Source organism: Penicillium citrinum (assembly GCF_028827155.1).
Source record: "Penicillium citrinum strain IBT 23319 chromosome Unknown utg000001l:1.0-4955037.0:1.0-4956770.0, whole genome shotgun sequence".
Lineage (NCBI taxonomy): Eukaryota > Fungi > Ascomycota > Eurotiomycetes > Eurotiales > Aspergillaceae > Penicillium > Penicillium citrinum.
In genome coordinates, this window is record NW_026622686.1 from 3,572,676 (window position 1) to 3,591,484 (window position 18,809).

Sequence of the window (18,809 nt, forward strand, 5' to 3'; positions counted from 1 at the left end):
CGACAGGCGGCGTCGCGGAACCCCGTTGTATTTTCCATTTCTCAGCCAACTTTTTTTTCTTCTCCGACGACAGTCGACTTCCCCCACCACGTTCTCTTTCGTTGGAGTTACTGAGCCCCCAGGTGAGGTTTGTACAAAATGCCTGTGGTCAACGTCGACGACCTAGTTCGTCTACAGCGAAAGCCTGAAGACATTCGAAATGTGAGCTCGTGCCCCTCCATCCCACGGTGATGTCAGAGTTCGGATATACTAACTCGTGTGCTCAGATTTGTATTTTAGCCCACGTCGTAAGTCAGCCAAACATGACCAGTTTTTCCTCTTGTAAAGATGAGATCTGATTATTCTTCTTGCTGAAAATTAGGACCATGGCAAGACCTCATTGACGGACAGTCTCATCGCCACTAATGGCATCATCTCGCCTAAGCTGGCGGGCAAAATTCGCTACCTGGACTCTCGTCCAGACGAGCAACTGCGGGGAATCACAATGGAATCATCTGCTATTTCGTTGTTCTTCTCTATGCTTCGTCGTCCCGCCCCCGAAGCCGCACCGGTACCGAAGGAGTACCTCATTAACCTGATCGACTCCCCCGGTCACATTGATTTCAGCAGTGAAGTATCTACGGCATCTCGTCTCTGTGATGGAGCTATTGTCCTGGTTGATGCTGTCGAAGGAGTATGCAGTCAGACGGTTACGGTATTACGGCAAAGTTGGGTCGAACAGCTGAAACCCATCCTTGTCATTAACAAAATGGATCGACTGGTCTCAGAGCTCATGATGAGCCCAAGTGAGGCTTTTTCGCACCTAAGCAGGCTTTTAGAACAGGTAAATGCCGTCATTGGTAGTTTCTACCAAGGTGAGCGTATGGAAGAAGACCTGCAATGGAGAGAGCGCATGGAAGATCGTGCCAACGCTGCCTCGGCCAAGGATAAATCGAAGTCCAAGACCGTGGACGATGAGTCTACCCAAACTGTCAGCGAAGCAACTGAATTCGAGGAGCGTGATGATGAAGATCTTTACTTCGCCCCCGAGAAGAATAATGTTATCTTCTGCAGCGCAGTTGACGGCTGGGCTTTCACAATTAGGCAATTTGCTGCGATTTATGAGAAGAAACTCGGAATCAAACGTACCGTCCTGGAGAAAGTTTTATGGGGTGATTATTACCTGGACCCAAAAACTAAGCGTGTCTTGGGTCAGAAGCATCTGAAGGGGAGGCCGTTGAAGCCTATGTTTGTACAATTGGTTCTCGATAGTATCTGGGCTGCATACGAAGCTACAACGGGTGGCGGTAAAGGCAAAGGGTAGGTCTGTCTGGGATATTAGTGAAATATATAAGACTAACACAGTCCTAGTGACCCGGTCTTGCTCGAAAAGATCACTAAATCTTTGAATATTAACATCCCGCCTTACATCCTTCGCTCGCGTGACCCGAAGAATATCATGACCACCTTGTTTTCACAGTGGCTACCACTTTCAACAGCTGTTCTCGTGTCGGTAATTGAATATCTACCAAGCCCACCGGCTGCCCAGGCTGCTAGACTTCCGGATATGATCGAATCATCTCCTGGATCAAAGTTTGTGTCAGAAGATATCAAAAAGGCCATGGTCAACTTCAAAACAGAACCCACAGAGCCAGTGGTTGCATATGTCAGCAAGATGGCCGCTATCCCTGAGAGCGAACTATCCTCAAGCAAGAAGCGAGGCGGTGGTACCATGACCGCTGATGAGGCTAGAGAAATTGCCCGGCGCAAGCGAGAAGAGATTGCGAAAATGCAAGCAGAGGCGGGTTCTGGCAAAGAGGACGAATTTTCGCGAATGCACTCTGCTTTTGAAAGTGCATCTTTGATTCGAGAATCAGAGGAGACTGAAGACACCGAAGAGAAAGAAGATCCTGAGCATCTCATTGGATTCGCGCGTTTATTTTCAGGAACTTTGTCCGTTGGGGACGAAATTTATGTTTTGCCTCCCAAGTTCTCACCCGCAACTCCACATGAGAGTCCAGAACCGAGAAAGGTCACCGTCACAGACCTATACCTGCTCATGGGTAGAAGTCTCGAGCCCCTTCAATCCGTTCCGGCGGGGGTTGTCTTCGGCATTGGTGGTCTTGCGGGTTATGTTCTCAAAACCGGCACTCTTTGCAGCCAGGTCGAGGGAAGCATCAACTTGGCGGGAGTATCATTAAATACGCCGCCTATTGTCCGCGTTGCCCTCGAGCCAGTGAATCCTGCAGACTTGAGCAAGATGGTTACTGGCTTGCGTCTTCTTGAGCAGAGTGACCCTTGCGCACAGTACGAAGTTCTTCCGAGTGGTGAACATGTCATACTCACTGCGGGTGAATTGCATTTAGAACGCTGCGTCAAGGACCTTATCGAGCGATTCGCTCGCTGTGAAATTCAGACGGGTGAAGCCATTGTCCCTTATCGGGAGACTATCGTGGAAGCCCCAGAAATGGCCGCCCCCAAGGACTCTGAGATGGGTCGCGGAGGCGTTTGCATGGTTTCTGGTTCCAAACAAATGACAATCCGATTGCGAGTACTGCCATTACCCGAGGCCGTGACCGATTTCCTCACTAAACAGGTCGGCACTATCAAGAAACTCCACTCGGACAAGCGGTCAGCTGCTGAAGAGACATCCGCAAAGGCTGCTGTGGAGGGAGATGGACAGGCTGCTGACGGTACGAGCTCTGATGCCGCTGGTGAGGCTCGTGAGGGCAACATTCTTTCTCTGAAAGATTTCAGATCAGAGCTGGAGAAGATATATAAAGAAGCAGGCGAGAGCGAAAGGCTCGGTAAGGACCTGGTTGAGAAGATCATTGCCTTCGGACCACGAAGAGTTGGACCCAACATTCTGGTCGATGCTACGGCAGTCAACACTTGTGACAAATTGTAAGTTTCTACTGAGGTTCTCCACTCATCGCGGGAATGTCTATCAAATTAACATGTTCTCCCAGCCTTGTCGATGAGCCCAAGACCAACGCCAACGTGGCGGATGACCTGCAAGCTCACGTAGTTCGCGATCTGTGCGACAAAATTGCCTACGCTTTCCAGCTGGCAACCGGCCAAGGACCACTCTGTCAAGAACCGATGCAGGGCATCGCCGTGTTCCTGGAGGACATTTCGGTGCAAGCAAGTTCAAATGATGAGCTTGATATGGGCCGTCTAACCGGAGACGCAATTCGACTTGTCCGTGAAGGGATTTCACAGGGATTCCTTGACTGGAGTCCACGAGTTATGCTTGCGATGTATAGTTGTGAGATTCAAGCAACAAGTAAGCCAGCCAAGCACCCTTTCACTAATATCTCTTTCCCTAACAAATGCCTCCCAAAACAGCCGAAGTATTAGGCCGTGTTTACGGTGTCATCACTCGTCGCCGTGGCCGTATCATTTCCGAAGTCATGAAAGAAGGAACCCCATTCTTCACAATCATGGCTCTCCTCCCCGTCGCCGAATCATTTGGTTTTGCAGAAGAGATTCGAAAGAGGACTTCCGGTGCAGCGCAGCCACAATTAATTTTCGCGGGGTTTGAGGCCCTGGATGAAGATCCATTCTGGGTTCCGGCTACGGAAGAAGAATTGGAGGACCTTGGCGAGTTGGCTGATAAGGAGAATGTTGCGAAGCGGTATATGGATGCTGTGCGCAGTCGAAAGGGATTGGTTGTACAAGGGCGAAAGTTGATTGATGCTGAGAAGCAGAAGACATTGAAGAAGTAGTTGCCCGATACTAGCCCATGGAGTTGATAAACATGAATAGAAACGTTAACTCAAACATTGTACTCAAGACTTCGCATTTGATTGAATAAATAGCTGAATTTTTTTCTCCTACTGTATTGCCAGGTAACTATGACTGGCATAAACAGATTACTTCGCTAATACATTACAAGAATGTAACCGCCTTATGTATTATTCGCCAGCCAAGATTTCAGACAGGGAACAGTAGACAGGTGGTTCGCAAGGATGAGAGTCCCGCGCAGAAACCTTTCATCTTCCTCCATTGACAAACACAGCCCGACATGGAATGGTCTCGACCGTGTATACTAAGGAGGTGGTGTGGAATATAGTAATATGGTTATGTGCATATATACGGGCAAGGGGATTGGGAAGCTGTGCCAGTAATACAACTGGTTTAGAAGGTGAAAATCTTTTCATTTATCATTTGAAGGGTATCTCATGATTGCAGAGATGTTTCAATCTCTGCTGTTGATATAATAGCAGTCGGCTGTCGTCAGCCGCGGCATTACCGACAGGACGAGGGGAATCTGCAGGGTTCTCGTGCATAAGTCATAGGCGCCAGACACGGGCGTGAATGTCGAGCGAATTGATCGGCTGAGTGTGAGGGCATATCATAATCCCGGATCTCAACGTAAAGCCGAGGGTACGGCGGGTGCCTTGGATGGACATGATCAAATAGAGAATACGACGATGTCACGACGTAGTCAGGGAATGTGAATATATCCAATCCCGGAGCAAATGGTTGGCCTTAGATTGGGCCAGCCCAGAAAGGGAAGCATCGTGACAAGACGCTAGTAGGCAGTAGCTGTAAGAAGAAGCAATTTCTAGCATTCCTCAGTACGGCCGAGCAACCTTCCTTTGTTCCCCGGCACCAGTAACAGGATCTCTCATTTCCTTCCAGCTGACAGGGAACATCATATTGCCCGCCTCGCTACGGGCCATGACAACACCGAGATCATTTCGGGCCGTAGTGAGATAGTAGAAACTCTGATCACCAAGAGAAATGACAGATCCACGCACGATATCTCCAACACGGAACATTTCATCCATAACGACACGATCTTTCTCAACAGCACGTACATCCTCTTTACGAATCAGTGCTTGGAAACGCAGTTCATCAGTGCTGCTGTGGTTTTCCGGATTGGCAGCTGAGGTCAGAATTGAGGCGACGTTATCATTATCAGAGGCAGCCTTGGAAAGGTCTGCATTGAGTGCGACTGTTTCATCAAGTACGACGAGAATAGAGACGGTAGCTTGACGCTTTTGTACGCGAGTTACCCGTGCCAGGACAATCGAATCGACTGCAGGCAGGGTGTTATATCTAGGTCGTGATTTTACTGATGCGTCATTGGCACCTGCAGCTGCCGGCGATGGATGAGCTGCGGCAGTGAGAGCCCTTGTAACTCGAAGAGTGGCCTTGTTTTGGGTGTTGGGTTGGGAGGGGTCGAGAATGACGGGACCAGCGATAGAAGCGAAGATGTTTGCTTGTTGGATGTGAGTACCGGGTCCGGCTGCATATGTGTTGGCAGAGCCGAGAAGTTGACCGGGGATAGCTATTGAGGGAAGAGAAGTTGCCATTGTGATGGCTATTGGCCCTGCAGGGCGGAAGCGATTTATAGTGGAAGCTGGGAGAATTGAGGTTTTTTTATGGATTTTTCAGTCTCGTCGGGGAAGCTCTGGTCTACTCGGGATTACAATTATCCGTGATACTGATGCCTGAGGCGAGAGCTGAATAGATACTAACTATAGTTGTACGCTGCAGAAACATACTACGTAGAATCGTGTTCATAATATTTGATTAATATTAGAATTACGAATAGCCCTGGATCATTCTACATAGATATTCACTTCATCTCTGTTACACAAAGATACCGGGGATGGATTAATTATGAAAGCCCATATCTAGCATGAATACACGGTGTATGCGTTAGAAACAAGACAGCGGCACCAGTCCTATCTGTGGACCTGGTCAAAACAGGAGCAAATACAAAAACGAGGCCCTTGCCACTCCAAATGCCCGCTCGCGATAACCGAAGTAAGTTGAATGCCCATACTAACACCCAGTGGGTAAAGAAAGAGAAAAAGACGAAAAAGAGGAAGAGATAGAGAATGGTCAATCGAAATTGGAAAGGACCGAAAGATGAAGAAAAGTCGTACTTGGAATCGTCACAAAATGGCCCTATGCCTCTACGAGGGTCTGCTTAGGACCAGCCCCCAGCAACTCCAGACATCGTCGAGAAAGTGCAATAACCTCGCCCTCACCACTGTCATCACCATCATCATCCTCTGAACCAGCTCCAAGGTCTTTGTCCGAGATCGATTTCACCATCTGTACAACATCATCAGATTTGGAGATATAACCAATGAGTTTTGTGTCTTCGGATTCGAGTAGTTGCAGAAGCGTCCAAATGGCAATGTGCTGGAAAGTCGGGTCTCCACTTGCAAGGAAGCGTTGAAGGTAGCCGTGGATTCCCCCGTTCGGATCAGCCCAGTCTCGAACAAAGATGGAATAGTCGCCAACTAGACGGATTAGTTATAGGCTTTACATCAGAGAAGGGAACAATAATAAGGTAATAAGCACTTACCTTTGGAAGACAGGTTACCCAGGGCTGCTGCACTGTTTCCCTGCACCTCAATACTTTCAGAGTTGGTCAGAGGGATGAGAACATCGAATACACCTAGACTGAGAAGATGAGGCTTGAGCTCATCACTCAGTGCTAGCACAGCGATCGCCGCAGTCATTTCGGACTGGACGGTCAAAGGGACTCGGAGAACCAGATCTTTGCATTTTTGAACTGCGCCGGCTTGCAAGACAAGTTCCTTGTTGCGATCAGAGCTGGCCGCAAGATTGCGCAATGTTGATATAGCGTGGCATTGGATTTCTTCGTTATCGGTTGAACCAAGCAGATCCACCAAAGGTTTCAGGAAGCCCGCCTCGATAATAGGCGACTCGTTGAGGGGGTGAATAGAGATGTTGCGAATGCATGCCACGGCGGAAAGTATCAGAGGAAGATAGGAGGACTGAAGAAGGCGCAGGAGGGGTGACAGTCCCTTGGCGCGAACGATTTCTAATTGGTATTTTTCGTCAGACGCAAGGTTGCGAAGGGCCAGTGCTGCTTGGCATTGGACTTTGGGTGTTGATGAGTCCATCAGATGCACCAAAGATTGGACCAAGCGAGACTCTGTTTGAGCCAGACGCTTGCGATTTGTGGAGTCAACAGCGATATTGCTGAGAGCAGTTGTGCAGTAGTATTGGACATCGACGTCTGGGGAAGAAAGAAGATGGACGAGAACTGGAATGGCTCCAGCGTTGACGAGTTGCTGCCGATTATCATCTGGAGGTTGGATTAGCCAATCAGTCGACGAATTCCCTCATCTCATCCCAAAGCTACTTACCAGAATGGGTCATGTTCAGCAATGCGCCGGTAGCATTGCGCTGAACACGCATATCCTTTGACTTGGCTAGACGAATCAGAGGACCTAGCGCGCCAGATCGAGCGATTTTGGCCTTGTTTTCTTCGTGCGTCGCTAGGTTCGTGATACATCCCACCGCATTGCACTGTACCTCCACATTGGGCGACATCATTTGGCGGATAAGAGGGGCCAGCCCTCCCAAGGAAACAATCAAGACTTTGTTATCGGCTGTGACAAGTTAGCGACAGAGCGCAAAGATCGGAGGCTTGGATGATGCGGACGCAGACCATTTACGGCAAGATTGCCTAGTGCTGCACTAGCAGCGCGTTGAACCTCAATATCGGAGCTTTGGAGCAGAAAAAGAATGGGCTCGAGAGTATCTCGGTCGACTTCACGGACATCTGCAGAGGGGAGAAAGGAAAACACATGAGTTAATTGCCATCATCACGTCACATCCAAGACACACCGCACGCACCTCGTTCCGTGATTTCTGCGAAGGTCAAGCTTGCGCTGCGCTGTAAATCGACATTGTCGGAATATACTAGTGTACTTAGAGCTCGTAAAGGCTCTCCGGTGAAAAAATCAGTCTCGTTACGCTGCGAAGGATCACGATCGAGGTCAGTATGGCCGGGTCCAGCAAGATTCCGGGGTTCCGATCGGGGAGAAGAAGCAGAAGAAGAAGAAGAAGGAAGAAAGGATAGCAAGATCAAAGTGGATGAAGAGGATGGTGACATACGTTCTCTAGATAGCCTAGCAGATCAGAGACTGCTTCACGTTCGTTATCGGCCAGAGTCGTTTCATAGATGCCATCTCGCGAGCGACCTCCGCCTAGGCAGGCACTGATATGACACCATCGGTCGACCGCCGACAGGCACGACAGACAGGTGGTTGCGATTCCACTCATGCCTCCTCAACACGGCCGCATCAGGGCACCGCCAACAAAGTATTTGGATGTTGCAAGAAAGTAAAGTGTCGAGTACTTGATGAATCTCGAATCTCGGCGGAGTTGAGTGGGTGGGAACCGGGACGGGGGTGGTGGAGGGTCGCAGGGGAGGCTGGGACTACTGCATGCACGGATGTTCACAGTTCAAGCTTTTAGAAAGGGAACACAGAAAGGCGGGCGCGTGATGGCGGGAAGTGTGGAGGTCGAGAAAATTGGCGAAAAAGAGGATTCAACCAAAAGGAAGAAGTGAGGAGGGAAGAAGAGAAGAAAAGAGTTGAAGAGGGAGGGGGGAAAGGGAAGAAAGAAGACGAGAAGGCGAAGTGGAAGCAGACGAGGTTGCAGGAGCTCTCACGGACTAGCCTGGTAGCTATCCACTGTACGAAGAGTGCATAGTTGATAAAGTAGATAAATTTTTAAGTGGGCAATTAGTATTGCTGAATTATAATACTATAATATGAATACATTAAACTCTTAATTTTAATTCTCTATAATAATACCAATGTGATCAGCAAAATCGTGAAATAAAAAATAATCATTTTACTGCTGGTGTCTGGCTATACTCGCGGAGTCTCCAAGCTGCGGCCAATCCCATCCACTGGATTGTTCCTCATTCTCCTCTTCTCCTCTTCCTCCTCCTCTCTTACATAGTATATTCTCACTTCATTCTCCCAATCACTCATACTTCGTGTCGGCATTTCGTGAAGGTTGAATAAGAGACAAAAATTGATACAGCAGTTTCATCTACATAGTACACACCCTTGGTCATGTCTGATGATCCCAATCCGGCTTCCACCTTGACCAGGTGGGTTCATATGGTACCATCTATTGTACTATGCTATGCACTGCGTACAGGTACCATCCCTATCTGCTCCGGGATCCTCACTCATCCTACTCAATAGGAACTACTAGATATTTGATATTCTATTCTACGGATTAATCTTCACAATTCTGCTTGACTTCACCAGGAACCCCAGTATATCCCTCGTGCCCCCTTTACGGACCGTTTCGAGGTCCGTGCAGGGCCGACTGATCCAATGGCGCCCTTGTGATGAAAAAGATTCAGCTGATCAAGCGTCTGGTGATCAACTTAGAAGGACGGGCTAGCCAAGACGCATTCTCAGAGCAACCCCAAAGATACAAACCCACTTGTTCGCCCACTTGCTGCCGCGTGACATCGACGATCGGCATTCCGCACGCCGGTATACCGTGGTAACTAACATACTATGTACTAGTTACTATGCGTAGTAGTCGCCAGTGACGGATAGCTGCTCGGGGAGGTGCCGAGTGAAGCAAAAGGCAATCAGTATCAGACATAGCTTTCGGTCAAATCTACCTAATTGCGAGCATATGCAATGCAATGTATATCATCTCTCCTACTGCTGATCCTGTACATAGAGTATGTATCGGCTAAAGAGGCCTGGGTTTTCCCCGCAAAAAAGCCGTCATGCCACGCCGAAAGAGCAAATCAGATCTTTTTAGTTTAATGACTTGATACTCTTAATAATCGAATCTAGATCATACGAATTATTCGTTAGGAGAACATAGTACTGTAGGAATAGAATATCACCAAAATTATCACCAGAATATATATTTAATTCTACACTCTACACTCTACACTCTACACTCTACACTCTACACTCTACACTCTACACTCTACACTCTACACTCTACACTCTACACTCTACACTCTACACTCTACACTACCTCAAACCAGTCTGGTCCGTTCCGTGGAATCATCAACGGGTAACATCATAACCAAGCCCCATTTCAATTCTCATTTCAATTCCGTCTTCTCTTCTCTCTTCTTCTCTTCTTACTCTCCTCCCTGTTATCTTTTCCCTCCTACACTAATTCGAACTACACCCTGACACTTGCTTCTCACTTGTCCCTTTTTTGGTTCCCTCCCTCTTATACACTCTCCCCCGAAATGCATCGATAGACTCCCGTCTCATCCATTCTCGTGTCGCATTGACCAAAGAACTACCGCAAAAGGATCATTCCCCCTTCACCCCCCTCTCCACTTCCTGTCCATTCACAATTGCGCAAGTCTCGGCACCTAACTCAAGTCGCGTGAGAAAGTCAGAGAGAGAGAGAGAAAGGGAGAGAGAGAGAACCGATCAAAAAAAAAAAGAGACACATCCAATGCAGCCCCCCCATGTCAATGTCGGCCTCAATGATGGGAACCGCCACCGCCTCCACCTCCTTCTCCGATTCTTCTTCTGCTCGTCCCGGTCGCCTTCGTCGCTTCAGCCAGCTGCGTGCGTACACCCAAAACCTTTCAGGTGGCCATCGTTCTCGTCATAGTATTAGTAGTCGAGTGCCTTGGTTGTCTCCTTCGTCTGTCCCGAATTCCACTGTGACGCAGGTGGGGAACTCCACTGCTCCATGTCCCGAATCTGACCAACCCGCTCTCTCTCGCTACACTTCTGCTCCTCCGTCTAGCTCTCACGGCCTCGGTGTCGACCAGGTCTCCTCAACTGACTCGTCTCACTCAACTCCTCCGAACGAGTCGAACGATTCCCCTCGATCATCCAATGTCATGGCGCGGCTGAGAAGTGCATCTGCCGTGCAAGGTCGACCTCCCCGAACCCTGGGCCGAACCGCCACGCCAGACGGCGGTCCAACTTCTTCCCCAGAACCATCTGCGGCGGCTACGACAAATGAGACCCCAGAGTTGACTGGCACCCCCGTCATGACGGATACACAAGAAGATGGTGATGCTTCCAACAACCAGCAGAAGCAGAAGGCCACCATTCGATTTTTTCCCTACCAAGATTCCTTTCAAAGTTCTCGACCTTCCCTACCCTTTGTTCCCATCACTCGTACCCTTCCGTCTGAAAGCTGCGTCGTTCGAGTCGGTCGCTACTCTGAGCGTGATGGGATCCCCTATACCCAACCCCACCGAGCCCTCAGACGCTCCTGTTGGTTTCAAGTCAAAGGTGGTCAGCCGAAAACACTGCGAATTCATGTTCATCAATGGCCAGTGGCACGTGAAAGACGTAGGCAGTTCTTCGGGGACATTTTTGAATCATATGCGCCTCAGTCAGCCCAACATGGTTTCTCGATTGTACTCGATCAAGGATGGCGACATTGTGCAGCTTGGTATCGATTTTCGAGGCGGGGAGGAGATGATCTTTCGCTGTGTGCGCATTCGAATTGAATGCAATCGATCTTGGCAGCAGCAGCCCAATGAGTTCAAGTGCGACGCCCATTCCTCTCAAAATAAGCTGCCCGGCAGCTTCTTTTCACCTTTGACATCAGCTAACCTGATACATAGCAAAAACACCGAGAGCCTCATCAAGAATCTTGGCAAAGGCGAAACTGCAGACTATGCTGGTTGTCGAGAGTGTTCAATCTGCCTTGGCTCTGTTTTACGACCTTACCAGTGCTTGTTCATGGCAGCTTGTGCTCATGTGTGGCATTACAAATGCATTAGTCGCCTTCTTCACTCCCCCGATTACCCGATGTTTCAATGTCCCAACTGCCGTGCTTTCACAGATCTGAGTGCCGAGGTTGATGACACAAATGATCATGACACAGAAGCAAAGAAGTCAGGATCTCCGTCCGCCAGCATCTCGGAGGCGCCACAGCCACGCTCGGAAACGCAAACTCCAGCGAATGCCCCAAGCCCAGGTGACGATGGGCAGCAACCATCCGACCAGCAAACTGGCCAACCTGAAGAGAACGAAGTCGTCACTGATATAGAAAATTTGCATCTGCATGAGGACCAACCACTCAGTACCGACATTGACAGTCGACGCTCAGACTCCCCTGCTCCAGATGGCAGTAATAGTGATCTGGCCCGCAGTGCAACCATAAATATTCCTGGTTTCCAACCCACGCAACCCCTGAATGTTCCAGCCGGTCGACCATCACATCTCCGCGCGGATACTCCTGTTCGCTCAGAAACATCCGATGACAACCCGCTAACACCCCGTAATGACTCAGGCCCACTGGCATTCGACGGCCGCGCAGTGATGCAATAAACCACATTCATTAGAATGCATTTAAAACCAACAAGACAACTATGCGAGCAATATTCTATATATCTGCTCATCCAGAATCCATCATCCCGAGTGCTCGCGTATCACTATTGTGACAGGCAGGGCATGATAGTCAATATTTGTGTTTGTTAAATCCCTTGGCATCCATTTTCTTGCATATCATCGGTCCCCATCGTGCAATGAATTTGCGCATACATGGTGGACGTATCGTCTACTTTTTTTTTCTCTTCCTCTTTCCAACTTGATCGAATCTTTACACTATATCAGTCCTTTTTATTTGAAAGCGTTTACACCTTTTCAATTCCATGTCCATGGTCTTTTGGCGTTTCTTTTGCTGCATCCTCCTTTCCGTCGTTTGATATACCCATTTGAGCAGCCCGGGCTGTTGTTGGTGATTATTGGTGATATCTAGGAGAACTAGGAACCTTCTTGCGATTCTGATTTTCGGGCTGGCTCTGTTCCTGTCCTTTTTCACTGTTGATATCTTAAGGACTGGAGTCTACTTCTGAGTAGTTGCTGTCGGGCCTTACAATTTATATAATTACCATGCCTTCTTCTACTTCAATTATCATGAAAGGAATATCCCTTAAGAGTATATATAGTAAGTAGTACTCACTATACATACTCTTATTAAGCCTCGTTTCAATATCGACCATTGGGGCTCAACATGGTGACGTATCGCGTCTTTTCTCGTAGACGTGGGGATGTTCATTGAATTGACATTGGCGAATTCGCCCTACTTCACAAGCAGATGTATACAAAGTTACACTTACTTTGTATACATCCTGCGACTGGCCTCTTTAAAACTCGCGTGTCTCTTCCGTGCGAGCCTTGTGAAGGTGGGTATCAGTGAGTTAAGCCCCCAAGCTAAGAGACCGCCTCGTTCAACGGAGATAATGACGGAAACCGAAGATCTTCACGGCTGACTGAACTCACACTCAGCCCCCAACCTTGAAGAACTTTGGAATGTTCTCCAACGTACATCAGCTCTGACCCTGACCCTGGAACTCCTATATAAAAGCGACAGAGCCCATTGACAAATCCCCTTTCTCAACCTCCTCAACCCTTGCTATACTTCCATTTCATCGCAGTGACATCGTTCAATTCCAACTTGAAAACCAAATCCAATATGACTGAAATTCTAGTCCTCACCTGTCCAAGCGGCAAACAAAGTGCACATCTAATCCCACTCTTATGCCAAACCAAACAATTCCATCTACGTCTCGCAGCTCACTCAGCAGCATCCAAAGCTCGTCTCGAATCAGAATACCCAGAAACAGAAGTTGTCCAAGTCGATCTCACCTCTCTACCAGACTGTGAAAGACTTCTTGCCGGCACCACAGCAATCCACCACGTCGGCCCATCATTTCACTCCCGTGAAAAGGAAATGGGATTTAACCTCATTGACGCGGCTGTTTCCGAAACTCGAAAGCCAGACTCGGTATTTAAACACTTTGTCTTCTCGAGTGTGCTGAGTACCCAACATCGAAATCTCATGCAACATGATTTGAAGAGTCGAGTTGAAGAACGTCTGTTCTTGAGTCCGTTGAATTTTACCATTCTACAACCGACGAATTTTTTAGCAGGATACCCAGTCGCACACCTCGCCCAACAAAGTACACCTTCTTTTGAGAGACTTTGGAATCCGGATGTTGCGAATAGTCTGATTGCATTGGAAGATCTGGCCGAGGCATCTGCGAGAGTTCTCGTAGAGAGAGAAAAGCACTATTTTGCGCAGTATCCGCTTTGTTCGACGTTACCTGTTTCAGATCGAGATGTGGTTCGAATCATTGAGGAGAATTTGGGAAAGAAGATTGAGATTGTCACTCCGAGTTTTGAAAAGGGCGTTCAGAATACGTTGGGTTTCTTGTTTGGTGTTCGAGAATTGGATTGTCGGGGACAGAGTGGTTTGGATAGTCCGGGTGCAGAGGGTGATTTGAGGCCTGATATTACCAGAGATGAAGCGGAGAGATTGGTGCTTTTTTATAATCGGCGTGGATTGAAGGGGAATCCGAGTGTATTGCGGTGGTTGATTCAGAGAGAACCTACTACTGTTGATGAGTGGGTGAAGAGGCAGTTGGAGTAAATTATAGATGATTGTTCATTTTCGATTCATCTTCATTTTATGGATTCCTTTTCTTGTACACTCGGTTTATCTGAATGTTCCAGCCTTGAAGACCACATTATGGACTGGTACCGGATCCCAAGCTTTGTTGACATGCTATGTACTCCTAAACATTCATATAGACCATGGTATCTAAGTCGCCGGACTTCTACCGTGGGATACAGGAGCCCGTAGAATGGGGCACATGCTTTCAGATTCGAGATGAGCTGTACTCACATCATACCATTGATGCCGACGAAGCCACGCTAAATCTGCTCTCCTAGATTTAACAACTTATCATCTATCGATATTCCAGCGGAGAGAAAATCAAACTCATGTACAATCTTCAAGTGGGTCTGGCCTCTTCTTAGTTCGATATCTTCTTGTATTCACAACTGCTAAGGACTCGAAATGTACTCAAGAAATCATCACCCTTGACCGACCGCACTCACACATATTGGATATCGGAGGTAGAACATGGCAGAAATCCCTTGGTCAGCTTGCTGCCAGCGTGAGATGTGGATATGGAGTAAGTATCGAAGAGGAGTCCTGGAAGATTAACCCCGGTTGAATGGGGCATTATCAGCAGTGCCCTGGAAAATATTTGTCAAGGTAATCGGGACTGCGAAACGTCCCCTCGAATGCCGAGCTGTTACTGTTCGACTAAGCGGGTTTGCGAAGTCACTGGGTGGTGATATAAGATTTCGTTTGTAGACTTTTCTCAGGCGGAAATATCACTGGTTTCAGCCCTTTTCAGCTTTCCGAGTCTTGCCTCGTGCCTGGTTTGTTTCGGGTGGGTCTCGGAAGCAGCGATGTATGCATGTACTACGCACGAGGTAGATCTGCTATGTATCGCTTCGATTTTAAACTACGATCATGTCTAACCCCATTTGACCTGATACCCTTAAGAGCATAAAATGGAAAGACAAAACCATGCTCTCAATTTTCCATAGCTACCTCAATCGGTTGTTTCTCGCGCCGCCGGGATAGGATGATGTTTAGTCTGACCAGGGCGCCACGTTTGATCAAGATCGAGGATATGCTTAAAAAAGCGTGAGAGTTAATTTACTCCAATCCTTAATTCGAGCTTATTTGACGTAACGAGAAGGGATCAACGCGATTGCATTCCATCGGGTTGCCGAATCTCCCGACTTACGCAGCCCTAAATGACTCTAATTCTCGGAATATCCGAACAGCGTATTTCCCATGACCCTCTTCTGTTCCGGGTTGTCCGGGTTCCGCGTAATCACCCCTGAATACACGTAATTCTCTCCATAATATGAATTTAGTGTTAGGGCCGTGGTCTTTATGAAAGACTAGTTTTCTAGTTGTTGCTTGTTTCAAGATTAGATCGACGGTTTGGAAGTTGGCTCTGACGCAGTACGCGTCCCGTTTTTTGAGGAGATTCTCGTCAGAGAGTACTGGGTACAACTGATGTACATGCTAGTAGGCACCAGACTTTGAATTAGTTGAATTAGTTGAATATATACTTTGATCGTCGCTTTTATTTTTCATCTACATCTTCCTGGTCTTTTGTATCTTATTCCATCAAGATGAAGGTCGATGCTTTAGCCCTTATTGGGGCCTTTTTGGGATCTGCTTCCGCAATTAGCAGCGCGAACAAGGGCCTTTTATCTAATGGCGAGGGTAAGTTTTCTGCAGCTTAGCATTTACATGGACTTCGCGAGCTTACTTCATTCAAAGTTTCATTGGGCGACTGGCAAGCTGCATACGAGAAAGCTGCCAGATTTGTCTCCAAGCTAAACACGACGGAAAAGATCAGTCTGATCACGGGAAGTAGCGTGAATACTACTGATGGCCAATCCTTCACAGCCCTTGAATTCTTAGACGGAGCCGAGGGTCTTCAGGACTATTACTATGTGTCTGCTTTCAGTCAGCCATCATCATTGGCTATGACATGGGATAAGGAAGCTATATACGCCCAGTCCAAGGCAATTGCTACCGAATTCTACCTGAAAGGTATTCAGGTGATCGATGGTCCCACCTCTCAACCTCTTGGTAGAACTGTCTGGGGTGGTCGTCTTGTCGAGACTTTTGGTCCGGATGTTTACCTGAATGGAATCGTGACGGGATTGAGCACAAAGGCATACAAGGACACTGGCGTCATCGCTGGACTAAAGGTATGTTAATGATCCCAAGCAGCTTCAAATAGGACACTTTCTCATCCAACCTCGATAGCATTTTCTTCTGAACGAACAAGAGACCAACCGTACTGGAAGCATGGGAGGCGGAGGAGGAGGCATGGGAGGAGGTGGAAGTGGTGGTGCCCCTCCTAGTATGGGCTCCTCTTCGAGCTCAGCTGCACCCCAATCTTCATCTGCTGCCGGTGGACAGAGTAAACAATCAAGTTCCTCTTCCTCATCATCTTCCTCTGGTGCACCCTACTCTTCCAATGCCGACTCAAAGACACTTCATGAGACCTATCTCTGGACTTTCTACGATGCTGTACACTCCGGTGCTGGTGGTGTCATGTGTGCCATGACGAAGGTTAACAACACACTCTCATGTGAATCCTCATCTCTCCTTATGGATCTCCTGAAGACCGAGCTTGGTTTCCCAGGATTCGTCTTTCCCGACACCAATGCCCAGCAGGACGCTTTAGCATCGGCAAACAACGGTCTCGACTATGGCTCTTCAAGTCTCTGGAGCTCATCTACCATTGAGGGCTACCTGAACAAACACAACATGACCGAGGCTCGTCTGAATGATATGGCCGTGCGAAATCTCATTGGATACTACTATGTCAATCTGGACAATGGCACTCAGCCCTCGATGGCCGAAAAAGATGCCTATGTTGATGTTCGGGGCAACCACGCGAAGCTGATCCGTTCGAACGGTGCGAAGTCCCTGGCTCTTCTCAAGAACGAGAACAATGCTCTTCCTTTGAAGAAGCCTCACACTATGGCTATATTTGGTTCTAATGCCCGATCTGTCATTGCTGGCCCGAACGGCCAATTCAGTGTCGAAGGCTCAGGTCCTACTTACGACGGTCACCTGGCCACAGGGTCGGGTTCTGAGCAAGGGTCTTTTCCCTACCTCATCACCCCTGAGATGGCCTTGACCATGAAGGCTTGTCAAGATGGTACTATGCTCCGCTGGGTTGCCAACGATACTTACTCTTCTTCCAGCGGCTCAACTCTCGTCATGAAGGGAACCGATACCACCTCTGTCACACCTTCCATTAGCAATTACGCGGAGAACATGGATGTGTGCCTCGTTTTCATCAACGCTCTTGCTGGCGAAGGTGCTGATCGTACTGAGCTGTACAACGATGACCAGGACGCTCTGGTCAACGAAGTTGCCGATAACTGCGCGAATACCGTCGTTGTCATTAACACAGTTGGTGCCCGTCTTGTGGATCAATGGATTGATCATGAGAACGTGACTGCTCTTGTCTACGGCAGTCTCTTGGGCCAGGAGTCTGGTAACTCGATCATTGATGTCCTTTACGGTGATGTCAATCCCAGCGGAAGACTCATCTACACAATCGCCAAAAATCAGTCGGACTACAACGTCGGCATCTGCGAGACTCATAACTGCAAGTTTACGGAGGGCAACTACTTTGACTACCGCTACTTTGATGCTTACAATGTTACCCCTCGTTATGAGTTCGGATACGGTCTTTCCTACACCAACTTCACCTACGCTGATCTTAAGGTTGACTCGCTTAAGCCACTCTCCAAGTATCCTACTGGTAAGCTTTCTGTTGGTGGCTACCAGGATCTCTGGGATGTCGTTACCAAGATCAGCACGACTGTTCGCAACACAGGATCCATTGATGGAGCCGAGGTACCTCAACTCTATATTAGCTATCCGAAGTCTGCTCAACAGCCCCTGCGCCAGTTGCGCGGATTTGAGAATGTCCACATCAAGTCTGGCGGCCACAGTCAGGTTGAATTTGAGCTGCGTCGTCGTGATATCTCATACTGGGATGTTAAGGCTCAGAAATGGGCTGTTGCTTCTGGCACCTACACTGTTTACCTTGGTGCCAGCTCGAGAGATCTGAGACAGCACGGTACTTTCTCAGTGAATATCAAGACCGATGCTTGGATGTGAATAGTACTTTCCTATAGACTTAGACTCCTCTCATTCTAGTAATTTTATATTATCATATTTCTTTAAGAATGATCAAGTTCGTGTACATTATGAGGATTTTGATTCGGATGTGGTCAGCAGAAGGTACACCCTCCAAAAATACCAGTCGTAAAGAAGCTTTTCTCGACAATCCTTACTCAAATGACTTGAGATTGACCCCTCACTAGTTTAAATTCTGCAAAAGATGGGGTAAGTTCACCCCGTGAACGTCCATCCAATCCGCGATAGGCTTATCACTTGGCATCGCCATCTCCTCCCCTTCAGGGTTTGGCTTTGCTGTGCCGCTGATAACAATTCGCATTTTACATCTTCTTTATCTTTGCTTGGCAGATTTACGATCCTTCTTTCGGCGCCAAGTATACCGCTGATACTTCAAACTACGCAAGCTAAACATCTTGCCGTGCAATCATCCCTGGACGATAACCCCTCAGAGATATCGGACTAGTAGTGTAAATGAATGTCTATCAACATAATAACCCCCATGACTCCGCAACACGGCCCAA

At 48.1% G+C, this 18,809-nt stretch overlaps 6 protein-coding genes across 6 annotated transcripts; 4 read left to right on the forward strand and 2 right to left on the reverse strand.

Annotated features, from left to right (window-relative positions):
* Window positions 1–138: 138 nt before the first annotated feature.
* N7469_001351 (GTPase RIA1) lies at window positions 139–3,707 on the forward strand (the record flags this gene model as incomplete). Its single annotated transcript, XM_056640271.1, has 6 exons — window positions 139–201; window positions 267–287; window positions 362–1,299; window positions 1,351–2,883; window positions 2,949–3,265; window positions 3,328–3,707. 6 exons carry the CDS (start codon window positions 139–141, stop codon window positions 3,705–3,707), a joined length of 3,252 nt encoding a protein of 1,083 aa, XP_056506028.1.
* An 852-nt stretch (window positions 3,708–4,559) lies between these two features.
* Window positions 4,560–5,303, reverse strand: N7469_001352 (exosome non-catalytic core subunit CSL4; the record flags this gene model as incomplete). The annotated part of the gene is made up of 1 exon (XM_056640272.1): window positions 4,560–5,303. One exon carries the CDS (start codon window positions 5,301–5,303, stop codon window positions 4,560–4,562), a length of 744 nt encoding a protein of 247 aa, XP_056506029.1.
* Window positions 5,304–5,904: 601 nt separating this feature from the next.
* On the reverse strand, window positions 5,905–8,043 carry vac8 (protein anchor VAC8; the record flags this gene model as incomplete). The annotated part of the gene is made up of 6 exons (XM_056640273.1): window positions 5,905–6,245; window positions 6,311–7,060; window positions 7,122–7,367; window positions 7,427–7,540; window positions 7,615–7,735; window positions 7,876–8,043. The coding sequence occupies 6 exons, from the start codon at window positions 8,041–8,043 to the stop codon at window positions 5,905–5,907; spliced, it is 1,740 nt and encodes a 579-aa protein (XP_056506030.1).
* A 2,194-nt stretch (window positions 8,044–10,237) lies between these two features.
* On the forward strand, window positions 10,238–12,068 carry N7469_001354 (FHA domain protein; the record flags this gene model as incomplete). The annotated part of the gene is made up of 2 exons (XM_056640274.1): window positions 10,238–10,868; window positions 10,924–12,068. 2 exons carry the CDS (start codon window positions 10,238–10,240, stop codon window positions 12,066–12,068), a joined length of 1,776 nt encoding a protein of 591 aa, XP_056506031.1.
* Window positions 12,069–13,215: 1,147 nt separating this feature from the next.
* On the forward strand, window positions 13,216–14,172 carry N7469_001355 (uncharacterized protein; the record flags this gene model as incomplete). The annotated part of the gene is made up of 1 exon (XM_056640275.1): window positions 13,216–14,172. One exon carries the CDS (start codon window positions 13,216–13,218, stop codon window positions 14,170–14,172), a length of 957 nt encoding a protein of 318 aa, XP_056506032.1.
* A 1,571-nt stretch (window positions 14,173–15,743) lies between these two features.
* N7469_001356 (glycoside hydrolase family 3 protein) lies at window positions 15,744–18,267 on the forward strand (the record flags this gene model as incomplete). Its single annotated transcript, XM_056640276.1, has 3 exons — window positions 15,744–15,837; window positions 15,895–16,331; window positions 16,390–18,267. 3 exons carry the CDS (start codon window positions 15,744–15,746, stop codon window positions 18,265–18,267), a joined length of 2,409 nt encoding a protein of 802 aa, XP_056506033.1.
* Between the last annotated feature and the right edge of the window lie 542 nt (window positions 18,268–18,809).